The sequence below is a fragment of the Rhineura floridana genome, chromosome 3 (genome assembly GCF_030035675.1).
Source record: "Rhineura floridana isolate rRhiFlo1 chromosome 3, rRhiFlo1.hap2, whole genome shotgun sequence".
Classification (NCBI taxonomy): domain Eukaryota; kingdom Metazoa; phylum Chordata; class Lepidosauria; order Squamata; family Rhineuridae; genus Rhineura; species Rhineura floridana.
The window spans coordinates 24,024,750-24,038,836 of NC_084482.1; the positions used below are offsets into that span (position 1 = coordinate 24,024,750).

Consider the following 14,087-nt stretch of genomic DNA (forward strand, 5'->3'; position numbering starts at 1 on the left):
GTGGACCCACCTGCCACTTTCTGATCTGCTGTGCCTACATGGAGCATTGGCTTCCATTTTGGATTAGTAGCAGAATGCTGTGTATTCTGAACTTGACAAACCATGGTTAATCTTATGGTTTATATGGCTTCTTTCAATGAATCATAGTCAAGATTAACCACACTTTAGGCTTCAGAATTAATGTTGGACTGCAGTTAATAAAAACAGGAGGAAAGGGCTGTATCTAGCAATGTGCACTCAGAGTTCCTGCAGAACAAGATTTCCTCTTCTCTGCATGCTTGCCCACAAAATTTGCTCTGAAGGATCTTCCAACCCTCTGGAGCAGATTTTGAAGGTGCACGGGGGGGGGCTGCAGGGGAGAGGAGGGGAAAGTTGTGTTGCACAAGTGGAGGTCTCCTGGGCTAATGGAAAAGCAGCATTGGATGCAACCCAAAAAGGTTCCACGTCTCCTTGCAGCTATGCGAAAGAAGGAGGGGGGAGCATGTGAGCTCACACAGGTTTATTCTCATCGAGCAGTGATGACTCACCTGTGGCCCTCCAGATGTTGTTGCATTGCAACTCCCATCAGACCCAGTCAGCATAGTCAGTGGTCAGAGATGATGGGAGTTGTGGTCCAATAACATCTGGAGGTTCGCAGGGAAGCCACCCCAGCCTGCTTATCATGACATCTGACCTCAGCCTGTATGTCAAAGTGCTTGGTTATCCATTACCCCCAGGACAGGGAAGAATTGGAGAAGAAGCGAGAATACATTTTAGTCTGATCAACTTGTGTTAAAATTGCTGGATGCGCATTTTCAAATGATAAGAGAATTCTTGGTTTGAGTGTACAGGAAACCATGGAGACTTTTGAGCCAGGATGTGATGTTTCTCCAAACTTTATCACATCCGTAGGGCTTCAGTCCTAAGATGAAGAAACTGAGCCTGGACGAAGGGCAGCTTTCCATGTTGCCAGGATGTATGAGCAGAGCTTGGAAACGTTACTTTTTTGAACTACAACTCCCAGCAGCCCCAGCCAGCATGGCCACTGGATTGGGCTGATGGGAGCTGTAGCTCAAATAAATAACTTTTCCAAGCTCTGTGTATGAGTGAGGTGTGCTTTCTCTTCCAGACTAGGGTAACATGTGAAACTGCTTTTTGATGTTGCCTGGGGGAAATACAAGAACTGTTCCATGTTGGAAGATGTACCTGCTACCCTGAAGTGTAATTTCCCCCCTTTTTATTATTTGTTGGTTGGGTGGTTGATTGATTGTGCTGCCTGGTAATGAATAAAACCACCCAGAGAGCTAAACTGAAAAGGAGAATGTGGTGACAGTTTTAACTGGGTTGTCCTTTTTAGGTGTGCTGCGTGTGCAATTGCCATTTTTATAATGAAATACTAAAGAAAATGTTTCCCAATAGGTGATCATAATACCCATCTCAGCCTTCATGGTGCTGGTGGTGACGGGCTTGCTGATGATGGCACGGCCATGGAAGAAGGGGAGACTAGTCCAGATGCCCAGCCACAGCAAGGCCGGAGAATGCGCAGAGAAGCGTGTACTTGCCCCTACTGCAAAGACAATGAAGGAAGGTAAGACTGTGCAGGCATAACATGCCGCAAATTTGGAGTGCACTGTGGTGTAAATGAGGTATGGAGTTGGCAAGTTCAGCAAGTTCATTGTGTTGGGAAAGTTTGTCTTAATGTAGAAAGCCCCAAATTCATAAATGAGATGTTTGGATTTGGGGTCTATAGTATAAAATCCTGCCAAAATGGTTCCTTCAAAGAATCCTGGGGATTGTTGTTTGAGAAGCAGAGAAATCTCTGTTGGAGGTAGCTAGCCTCTCCCTTCCTCTCAGAACCACAATTTCTAGGGGAGTGGGGGGTTAAGAGTGAGAGACTTATTAAACCAGTTTATTCTCTGTGGTGTACACGTGATGAGTGTCTTAGGGCAGAAGTTATTCAACTAAGCGATAGCCGCCTTCACCCTGCTGCAAGAATTCAGTGCTTTTTGGTAGTTCTGAAACAGTGATCTGTGAGCTTAATTCAGGTGGCCCGTGGAGTGCCTGTAAAAAAAATTAAGTTTTTTGGGGGAAAATACATCATCTAGCACAGCACTTTACAATTCTACAAAAGACAGAAAAATCATTAAGTGGTCTGCCAAGACCGTCAGCAGTATTCAAGTGGTCTGTGGGGGTGGGGGAAAACATTTGGGAACCACTGCTTTACACTGTGGGTTGGGATATCAGTAGTCTCAGGTGAAGTTGTACGTCTTACAGCCCCATGATGTTTTGTACACAAAGCTTTGACAGGGTTACATGATGTGTTGACACTGACAGCAGCAGACAGGCTTATGTTGCCTTTGCTTTTGATTTCACCATTAATGAAACAAAGCCTCTCTTGGTATTCATGGGTAATGAGACGTTCATTTTCCGGGTGCTAGGAACCAATGGTGAGCTTCCAACAGTACCTGTGGATGCTTGAGAATTCCTTCTTCCCCCTCTTGTGTGGTGTAGAGAGCCAGTGTGGTGTAGTGGTTAAGGTGCTAGACTACGACTGGGGAGACCAGGGTTCGAATCCCCACATAGCCATGAAACACACTGGGTGACCTTGGGCCAGTCACTGCCTCTCAACCTCAGAGGGAGGCAATGGTAAACCCCCTCTGAATACCGCTTACCATGAAAACCCTATTCATAGGGTCGCCATAAGACGGGCTCGACTTGAAGACAGTCCATTTCCATTTCATCTTGCACAGTATGACTCCTTTACCATCTGTAATTGTTTTGCTGTCCCATTTCTTTTCCACATTTCCCAACCCAATTATGGATCTGGGCTAAGAAATTTCACATTTCCAAAGCCAGATAATGTAACATTTGCCTATACTCATCCAGTAAATAAGCCTAACTAACTGTGCTACAGAAAGCAGACTTCCTTGTAGAAACTAAACATATACTTTCAACTGTCTGTAATCAGGACATGAAACTAGCATAACAAATTAGTGCAAAGTAAAGGTGGGGTGGGAAGGAGGTAGTTTTTGCCAGTGGCTAAAAGGTTTGTCATATTCTGGATGTACAAAGGGAACCTACTTCAATACATTTGAGTATTTTGCCTCTCGGTCCTCTAGAGACCTCAGAAAGTGGCTTGTAGTTAAAATAAACGATCACCTAAAGTAGTATTTTTAAAAAAAGAGGGCAAACAGTTGAGGTACGGAACTGTGTCCTTGTAGTTATGGAAGCTGTTACTCTTCCTGATCTCTTAGAATAGGTTGGTCTATAAATCTACTTAAGGGAATTGAAAATTTCATCTGAGACTCTGAATCTAAAGCTGATATTAAGTGGTCTCATTGGTGGCCTTATTATTTTTGTAGCCATAGCCGGTGGTGCAGGGTCTCTAGTTTTAAAGTAACAAAGTGCTGGTCTCAAGGTAAAGACTGAGAGATGGGAAGGGATTCAGGATATAAAAGATTGACAAAGCATATTCCTGATGAGGAAAGCTTATTTAAAACAAGGAATTATTAACTTAGATATAAATTAAGGGGAAATACGTTGAGTATTTAAAAAAATATTAAAAAGGATTATATGACTATGATTCTTTTTAGGGGCACTGGGGATCCAGGTAAAAAGAAGCAGCATATCTGCCACATCCCAGGCTGTGGGAAAGTGTATGGGAAGACATCTCACCTGCGCGCTCACCTTCGGTGGCATACTGGAGAGCGGCCATTTGTGTGTTCCTGGATGTTTTGTGGCAAGCGCTTCACACGCAGCGATGAACTGCAGCGACACAAGCGGACACACACAGGTAAGTGCAATCATCTGGGGTGGCTTGGACAAGTGGCATCAGTAGCAGGGCAAAAGAAGGATCAGAGCAAACAGTACAGGCGGACCCCGCTCATACGGCAGATTCCGTTCCGAACCTCTGCCGTAAAGTGGAACCCTGTTGAGTATAATGGGGCGCGTTGCGCGAAAATGCCACAAAATCGGCTTTAAAACAGGGAATGAAAGCCACCGCATTAGCAGAACGCCGGGAAAGCGAAGCGCCGGTAAGTGGGGCCCTACTGTATAGGTGATTGGAACCCTTTGTGAAAAGTAAGGGTATTGAGTGTAAGTGGGCTCCATTTCATTTCCTCAGAGCTGATTCAGAGATGCAGAAGTACTGTTTTCCTGGTTTAGTAGCATTTCAAACTGCCGCTGGGGGTGTACATGTGTGTGAATTGCATGTCTGAATGCTTTCTAATATTGAATAATTCTCTGCTCATGGAAAGCTGACATGTTAGGGAGAAGTGTTTTAGCCCAGCCTTCCCCCTGTGTTGCTAACTTTTTGAATACAGAGTTGTCAGACCAGTAATTCCTCATCTGCTGTCTGAAGTAGTGCAATCCAGGAGCAGCTGTACCATGGGGTCTTCTGCATATTTGAATTTTGCACTTGGGCTCCTTTACTCCACTGCTAGCTAGGTAAACTACATTACCTTTCCAGAACTCTAAAATTGCAGCAAGCTATTTGTAAAATCAAAGGTGCAAAGCTAGCATTCAGTTGCACAGTACCGGCAGTGCTGCTATTGAAAAGCTGCACTCTGGTGCATGTTTTGGAAAGTGGAGCTACTGTTTCCCTGTCTCTGAGGTGTTTCAGGGAATAAAATGCATTGCTATAAAATGCAATGGGATATAGAGATGGGGAGTGCTGTAGGAGAATTCATTTGTGAAATTGACCGATTTGCCTTTCTAAAGCTAGAGCCATAAGGCAATGCACAATAACATACACAAATGCAGTAAAAGCAAGCCAGTATTAAAAAAGAAACATTAAACACATTATATAAAGATGAAGCAAGCAACAGAAAAGCAACCCTGCTGGCAGGCACATCTTAATGATGAAACCAGGAATAAATATACTTGATTGACTTAGCACCGCTCATGGATTATTACACTTCCCTTGATGCCAGGAGAAGCAGCTCAGAGTTGCATTAACTTAAATTTGCTCTATAGCTGCATAATGCTACACTCTGCTTAAAAGGCATATAACTGAGCTTTGAGTGGAAAAGTAAAACAAGCCAACAGGGCAGCGTGTAGCCACGTGTGGGTGAAAGTGGAAAAGCCATGCTACCCTTTGGTGGCATTCTGAAGATTAGAAACTCGCCAGCTATCAAGGTAACAAGCAAGGTCCTGTTTTGGGGGTTGTAACTAACTGACTGACCTATCTACCTACCTAATCTATTTATTTATTTATTCCCTCCCAAAAAAGCCCAGGGCGGCAAGTTTGTCAGCCTGAGAATTGTTTATACAAAGATAAAAACTTCTTTGAGGTACATGGGGTGTGTGTGTGTAAATGGGTCATCCAATGTCAAGTAGCTTTAGTGTGCAAACTGAGCATGTGTATAGGACTCCCTTGCACTACTCATTCTCTACAAGGCTGATCTCATCCAGAGGAGTGTTGCAGGAATCCCAGAATTCCCTAATGATGTGTTTCTTACAAGCTCTTAGTTCCCACTCTCCATTCATACATTGCAGGCACCTGCTATAGAGTCCTTGGTAGAGGGCAAATAGTCATCCTCTCTGCTGTGGACCAAGGGTCCTATGTCAGGTAATGTTCTCATAAACACACAGGGGTAAGAAATGAGGAGAAGTTCTTTTTATAGCATGTGAACCCTTGCTTTCCCTTGTGTTTAGTGAGAACAGAACTATAACACATTAAGGGTTAAGTTAGTTAAGTCCTACTCAGAGAAGACCTATTGAAATTAATGAACCAAAGTTAGTCATGTCTATTAACTTCAGTGGGCCTACCCTGAGTAAGACTAGCACTGAATACCACCCTAAGAGCTAGTTGACATGGGGTAAGTGTGTGCCAGCACGCTGCATTTTAAATATTGCATTATACACTTTTTGTTTAGAACCTTCTTTTTCAGGCACTGTTTTGCATATCTTTTATAAAAACAGATTTAGTTGCCTTCCCAAAGTTTGCTCAGGGTGACAAAGCTGAAATTAATGCTAATAAAATCCTGTTTCACATAATAGTAAAAGCAAGTTACTATAAATTTGAGTGACAGTGGAAATGTCAGTGGAAAAGTGGACAGTGGAAAAAGAAAAAATCTTTTTTTTAAATATAGCTGGTAACAGGTGTATGCAGATGGTGTAAGGCAGAAATTGCTGGAGAAGGCTGTTCTACAAAATGGGTGTGACTTCAAGGATGGCCCTACCCTGTGTGCTAGCCCATCTCATTTTGCCCATGAATGTTCCCCTTTCCTGGAGATCTTGAGGTGGTTTGCATGGGAGAAGGCACGTCTCGAGATACACTGGCTCTTGGTTATTTAGGGCTTTAAAGATAATAACCAGCACTTTGAATTGGACCCAGAAGGAAATAGGTAGCTACTTCATCTGCTAGAATAGGTGTAATATGCTGTGTACAGCTAGACCTTGTCAGCAAAAAAGCACTTGCAGTCGACGCTGGTTGAAGCTTTTGAATCATCTTCAGAGACAACCTTTTGTTGAGTCTATTAGCAGTAATCGAAACTGGATATTGCCAGAGCATGGATGGTGGGCAGATTCCAGTTGGCTTGGAGCACACTTGCTCACTTCCTATAAGCAAGTGCTTACCACTGGAAGATGTTAGATCTCTGGCCTTTTGAGTGTGGAGTGGGTGTATGTAGTCTCATGTCTGTTTCCTTTCTCCAGGAGAGAAGAAGTTTGCCTGTCCAGAGTGCCCCAAACGCTTTATGAGGAGTGATCACCTCTCCAAGCACATCAAGACCCATCAAAACAAGAAGGGAAGTGCACCCAACAATGTGGCCATGGATGTCTCTGCCATCTCCATGGACACGGGTGCTTCTGTAGAGGGCACTGGTGGAGCAACACCGTCGGCCCTCATTGCGACCAATATGGTGGCCATGGAGGCAATCTGCCCTGAAAGCATTGCACGCCTTGCCAGCAGTGGTATCAATGTCATGCAAGTGGCAGACCTTCAGTCAATCAACATCAGCGGCAATGGATTTTGAAGCACTGCAGACTGTGTGGTGGAGGTGTTGTGCAAAAATGGGATTATCAAGGTAGCAACGGGTCCAAGAGATGAGGCCTTTCATTACACGAGTGGTGAAAGATGGGGGCTGAGCTGCACCACCCAGCCTTCAAACCCCATTTTGCTCTCCCAGGAATACTGCTTGCAAAATAAGGCCTGCTTCTTGTTCAGGTCAATCCTCAAATGCCTGATGTCATTACCTGGGGAAATGGGGATGGCCCCTGAGCTGTTAGACTCATTTTGTTTGCTTCCCACCACACACGCTTATAAAAGTCTTTCCACCCCCTTGTTAGGTACCCCATATGCCATCATGCCTTGGTTCTAAATGTATATGATCATTGAAATACTTTTTAGCAGAAAAAAATTATATTATTATTATTATTATTATTGTAATTATATAAAATTATAAAATATGTTCATTTTGATGAGAGAGTAAAATTGCTGTGACCAAAGTCTTTGGTCATCGTTCAGATGCCTTAACTTGGAACTCCTTGAGCTGTTAGGTGGTGCTCAGGCTTATGTTCAGATGCTATAATGCATTTTACATTGTAAGTATAAAAACATAAATTTAACTTTTTGTATGCTTGGCTTTTAGGTTTGTCTTTCTTCCCCCCGCCCCCCCAATTTTTTTAAAAAATCGGGTAAAATCCCTCTTTTATTTTTTCTTTAACTATATTTCCTTGGGCTTTTTTATGTTTTAATCCTCATTTTTCTCTTTTTGGAGAGAAGTGCATCTGTGTAAGTGCACATCAGCTATTTTTTTTGCAGAGTGGTAGGGTCCATGACCCATAACGTGTTTTTTTAAAAAAACCTGAGTTTGTTGAGGGAGGTGGGCACAGAGGGAGATAAGCAAAAGAGATTTGTCCTGCTTCTGTAGTCACTTCTGGGCCTATAAACATCATGAATTTATCACCAACGGGGGGAAGCCTTATTCACCTCCTAAGGTAAAGCAGTCAGAATCTCATATGATAAAACCTGCAATGGAACAGAGTCCCGAATAACCTGATACGCATGTGGAAGATGTGCCAAGTATGTTGTGTATGTGGTGGTGTGTTTTTTAAAAGGTGAGGTAACTTTACATGTGCCTTCGGGAAATGTGAACCAATAGATCTAGAGCTTTGTATCCTGTTGTGTTTTTGTCTGTTGAATAGCCAAAAACTATGGCCACATAGTAAGGGAAGATGGACACTTTGGGTTTTTTTGTTTTAGCTCAAGTAACGCATTGCTCTGAAACACTGTAGCACTTCTCCAGTTTTATTTAAACTGCTTTTGGCAACACTCAATAAAGTTGTGGGGCCAATAACCCAACTCTTGGCCTTTGCTGCCCTTCCCTCTGGAATAAGCGATCGCGTGTCCTGTGCACCTGCATTTTGTCATTGCTTTTCAACACTGTTCATGTTCCCTTACAATATTGTGTGCTCCCATGTGGGCACAATGTCATGAGGCAAGCAGCTGCAGAGGATGTGTGAGGGCCAAGGTTGATGGAGGAAGAGACAGAGGCTTGGAAGGCTGCTACTCTTGAGAAACAGCAGGGCCTCGTGATCTTCTGTTCTTAGCAACATTTAAACATTTCCTTGGAGAGCTAGTGTTCAGTGTGCGCGAGCTGGATGATCTATGCAGCACCGTCTAGGCCTTACACTGCTAGTGCCTTACCCTTTCTTTTCCCCCTCTCTTTTCCAGCTGTTAATTAAAAGTAAGCTCTTCTCCATTTGGGCTGTTGAGGTGAACTGCTTTCACTCTTAAGGAGTGAAGGGAAAATAGCAAGTATTGAATTTCAGGGAGGTCACAACTTTTGTCATGATTGTGTCTTTTTTTTTTTACCACCCTTCAGCAGGAGATACGGATGCTTACCCCGATGTCTAGGCCATTCTTCCTTGCCTTCAAGTGCTCACAAAAGGCCCGTGGATTGTGGGTGGCTTTGGTAGTCAGCCATTTTTGGTTGCTGCCACCGTGTCCCCCAAGTTCTGCCTGAACTGTTCTCCGCAAGAGCCAGGTCACAACTTTTTCTCCCTGCCTTTCCTCACAGCCACACTCACTGAAAACCCAGCCATCTCTCTCCATGTTCTCCTACCTCTGTCTACCAGCTTTCCTTCACTGTGCCATCTCTGCACAACAGCAGCACCAGAAAACATACCCTGTGCACCAAACAACCGGCCAGTGTTTTTCCTGACCCTAATCCAGCCATTGGATTTTAATACTAACTGCAGTGGTTTAGCAAGGCCGGACTAGAGCTGTGCTTCTGTCAGGCAGGAGTGGAGGAACTGGCTTTGCTATTTCACTTGGCGGAAATAAGCTTGTGGTTGTTGCTGCCGACCCAGTGACTGAGTGTGCAGACTCCTAGTGTCCGCTTGGCTTGTACAGGTCAATGCTTTCATGATTTGTAGTTTCAGATTACTTAAGGAAATCTTCTGCTCAGCCTGCAGTATTTTTGAGCTGAGGGAGCATGTCAAAGGTATAATAAGACAGCATAGTGATGGTTTGTTTCCTCCAATCCATCAAATAAAAATGTAGCTAGCGGGAAGCTGTCCATAAGTAAAACAAAATAACAGTGGCATGAGATAGCATTGTGGTATGAAATGGCATTGTTAGTTCTTCAGCACAGGTGAATGATCTGATTTGTTTGCCCTATGAGCTGGCTCTACTGTTTGGCTTTCTTTTCATTGTGACAAATATTCAGGATGAGCCTCTTGCTTCGAAAAGGGTACGGAGACTTGTGGTTGTGTGAAGCTGTGTGCCTACCCACCCCTTTTATCAGTATGCTCTTAGTTCAGTTACTATATATCTTGCTGTGCAGATGTTGAGTTGGAAAGAGCAGGGTTATATCATTGGAACCACTTCATAATAAGTAAATATCTAGAGTAGCAGTGTGTTGTGGGCCTTATTAAAAGGGAAATTCCTGTGCCAGCACAGAAAGGGAGACATTGGCATCCAGATGGCTTGTATCCTCTCTTATACTGGTGAAAAACTTCTGATTAGATTTTCATTTGCACCAAATCCTTAAAAATTCACTAGCATCAAAACGAATCAATGAGCCTTCCAGAAATGTATAACATCTGTAATTGCATCTGTAAACACTGACCACCTCCACACAAAAGCAAGTATGATTATTGCTTTATACACTCTCTGCTTTTCAGTCACCTGTAAAAAGATCAGTGGAATTTAAAGTAGCAAATGTACAGTTTTAGAAGGGTTTTATTTAATATTTCGAGATTGTTTGGGGGAATGAAAACTGTCCCTTGAAAGCATTCTGCTGTTTCTGCTACATCAGATCTGGCAACTGACATATCTTAATGCAAGATCAGCTTGTCACACCAAGGGCATGATTTGGCCAAGACTGGTTGGAAAATGACTTCTCTGAACCAGTGTTGCTGCAAAAGCAAGAGGGTTTTTTGTGCAAGAGGGTTTTGGGGATGCTCTTAGGCGAGAGTTAGATGTTCCAAAAAAGTAACAATTTTAGAAGCATGAGTACTATTTTGAGTGTTCAAGACTACTTTTACAATGATGGATCTCAAGATTCCTTCAACGAAGGTAACTGTTGTTACTGAAATAACTGAACACAGGCAGACTTTGAAATGGTGGGGTGGGGTTATGTACATAAAGTACCACAAGGCAAGTAGTAATACAGAACTGAAGCTTTGAAACCCAGTTTGAGTTCTCCTGTGCTGCTGTTTTAGTCCCAATACTTAAAATTTATCTTGACAGAGGTGGGGGCTCAGTAAATGTGCCCCCCTTTTTCATATACTGCACATTGAATGCTTCCCCCTTTGCCAAAGAACCATTTCTTGTATCCTAGAATGGCAGAAGGCATTGGGTGGTAGTCATTGCTGGGTCTGCTTGGAGTAGGACTTCATTGACTACAACCTAATAATTTCCAGTCAAGTCTCTTCACCCATTTTCAAGCTACTTTTTCTAAAGAAATTAATGGATCTTTGAAATGTTTGGAAAAGCATTGCTGTAGTCTGTGCCATTGTTGTGGAGTACACGCATCAACACTGACCAGCTGCCTTGTCAATCTGCACAAAAGCATTTACCTATTCATGTTCTTTGTGCACCTTAGCTGTAGCTAAGAAAATTTGGCCTTTAAAAAAAAATAATAATCCATAGGACATTTGCTTCTTTATTTCAAGTGTGATTCGTTCACTCTCAGGCTCAGTGTGTCATAGGGAAGGAATCCATTGGCAGCCACTAGCTAGGGTTTTGTCATGTTCTCAGTTATATCAGGACTATTGTGTGGCAGATTGCCCATCCCAAAGGATCTATTGCTCTGACATGCTGAATCTTCCATGTTTTAAAAAGAGCAATAGTGTCCAGTTTACAACTACCCACAGGGGTCACAGAGCAGGAACTGATGTTTCTAGCCAGTGATAGAAGTCTAACAAAACTGTGAAACACAAACACTAAGGCTTGTATTTCTATTAATTTCAGTGGGCCGCCTCTGAGTAGGACTAGAACTGGAAACAACCCTACAGAAGGGAAGTAGCTCTTACGATACATTTCTCTACTTTATTTCTTTCCACCTTTGGTGGTGGGGGTTATATATTTTTATATCAAGAGTGCAAGCATTTGTATTTTTAAAATAACAATCTATTGTATCTGGAAAATACATGCTTTGGAAGTATTGGAAATTCTAAATCCCTCAGTAGAATGCAGTATTCATTTCTTCCAAAGTTTTGCAAATGGTGCCTTAACTGAGATGTCCTGGTGGCAACTGCTGTTGTGCCTGTTTGCAGCATGCTACTGAGTCTTTCTGTGCAGTTTTTTTGCAAGCGTTGAAGTCCAAAACAAGCCAAGGTGCTCCATGCATTGTCCAAAGTTGCTTTATGTGCAGCAGTATGCCAAATGTTTAGCAGAGCATTCTGCAAAGACTGTGTGTTACCAGACTTGTGTTGGTTTCTCCAAGTAATACACCCCATCCACCCTCCCCTTCCCATTCCCCAGAATACTCCTTTCCAATTTAGTTCTCCACCATGAAGAAAGAAGCCTACACCTTCAACTCGGGCAGTATTTTTCCTGTCAGTATAAGAAGTTACTTGAAATGAGTTGTCTTGTAACATCAAGCAGAAAGCAGCAACTGTAGGAATAACAAGAGTGCCTTTTTAGGAGTTCTAAAATGACTCCTGTTTTTTTACGATCTTAATTTCCCTGTGGAAATTACCATTAAGTTGAGACAGCCTGGCAAACTAGTTTGTGGCACTATTTAGTAGTAGCATTGTGCTATGGTTAAAATCCTGCATGCAATTAAGCTCCCGTTTAGAACTTGGCATGCGAGTCCAGGGAAAATGGGTTGCCACCTGTGTCTTCAGCATCTCTCGTGGTTCTCCTCTTGCTGAGCTGAAACTGATTCTGTCTTGTTAGTGTCTGCTAACGTCCCACACCACAGACAAGGATTCTTAATTCTAGAAGTCTTCATTCCTAGCCATGCCTCTTCACCCTGCCTATTTACAAGACGCAACAAGGTCACGCGAAGCATGCAAGTGCCTGGGGAGCCCTAACCCTGCACTTGCAGTGAGGTCTTCAACTTAGCAGGAATTCTGTCTCCCCTTTTAGGTGGGGTAAGTAGGCAAGCACTGCCAAAAGCCTGTGGTGTTGAAAAAGGCTGAAATGTCTTAAAATACCCTGTGAGGTTTCCAAAAGGGAGTTGTCTATACCAGGGTTCTTCAACCTTGGGTCCCCAGAGGTTGTTGGACTACAACTCCCATCTTCCCCAGCCAGTGTATCCAGTTCTCAGGGATTATGGGAGTTGCAGTCCAACAGCATCTGGGGACTCAAGGTTAAAGGAACCACTAGTCTACATTGCAAATCAGCTGCATTACAACTTGTGTCTACTTCATAGTGTGTTCTGTGCTAGTGCAGTGTTGTGGCCTGTGCCAGAATAGAACTGTGACTCTTGGGTTATTTGTGCTGGTTGTGAGGATCCCTTGTGGTTGCATCCCAGAAACTGATCACTGCTTGAATACACACCCTGCCTGATTTTTACACATAGAAAACTTGAGATGGAAGCATCCTTTGCTGTATATAGACTGAAAACAGAGACTCAAAACAACTCTTGAGTGGCGAAAAACAACAACACTGTTTGCTGGGCTCCCTCTTCAGGCTGCAAGTGGGGTAAGGGGAGAGAATGGCCGCCTTGAAGGCATCTCCATTTGAGAGGACATGGGCGGGGTGAAGATCTGTGCATTGAGAAAACTAGTGTGTCCAGGAGAGGTGCCCACACTTGCCTTTCTCCGTGGCATGCTGGGTTTTGAGTGGGTTTGTGGGGAGGGTTTAAAGAAGTTCAGGTGGTTTTATTCATGGAATTTCATTCAAAGATGCAACTGCAAGCTGGTTCTAGAAAACTTCACTACATGACCCTGCTGATCTGTATAAACATCCTAAATCTAAAATATGCAAAGCAGGAGGAGGAGCGAATGCCACGGGTAGGATCTGTACATTATTTTTTTATGTATTTTCTTAAAATAACTTACAATGTTCTTTCTGGAATCAAACGTGCCTTTTGGGTCATATACAAGGATTCTGTATAGCCAAGCCAGTGTCATCAGCCTTCAGAGGCTCCTCTCTAGTGCTCTGTGCCTTGAAACAGCCTTTTCTAGCTTCAGTCTTGTCACAGTCCAATCTTTATGGGCAACAAGAGTTCAGCAATTAACTTATTCTTCCCCCGCCCCCCAATCCACTGGCAAACGGATGAAAGTGCTTTCTTTTCACATGCTTTGGAAGGGAAGGAGGGGAGGGAAATGGGAGTTTCTGCCCAGTTGCCACTCACAGACTCTCTGATAATGTTTGATAAACTTTTTTCATATTTTCCAATGGCTTGTAATTCTCTGCCGCAGTAACATGGCTGCCTTTGTAACCTCTCCCAGGAAGGGGGAAGGTGGGTAGCGATCTAAGTCGTCTTTGGTGCTTACAGCACAGTTCTGCAGACACTTAAGCCAACTTGTAACACTGGCAATAAAATAATTCTTGTCTAGCTGTGTAAAAGACAGTTTGTTTTATCTTGTAATAATGTATGTGCTTTTTTTTTTTAAAAAAAATCCAATTACCGATGTAATGATGTCTGAAACACTTTTTAAAAGTGCTATTTTTGTACAAAGATTAAAGTAGTTTGGCTCCTTTG

General features: G+C 43.1%; 1 protein-coding gene across 4 annotated transcripts in view; it reads left to right on the forward strand.

Moving 5' to 3' along the window:
* The window catches only part of SP1 (Sp1 transcription factor), a 32,759-nt gene extending 18,672 nt beyond the window's left edge, over nucleotides 1-14,087 (forward strand). For all 4 annotated transcript variants that reach the window (XM_061615021.1, XM_061615024.1, XM_061615022.1 and 1 more), the window contains exons 4-6: nucleotides 1,399-1,567; nucleotides 3,573-3,772; nucleotides 6,637-14,087. In XM_061615021.1, coding sequence (XP_061471005.1) covers nucleotides 1,399-1,567; nucleotides 3,573-3,772; nucleotides 6,637-6,956 — 689 coding nt within the window. In that variant the 3' untranslated portion in view covers nucleotides 6,957-14,087. The remainder of the gene's footprint in view (nucleotides 1-1,398; nucleotides 1,568-3,572; nucleotides 3,773-6,636) is intronic.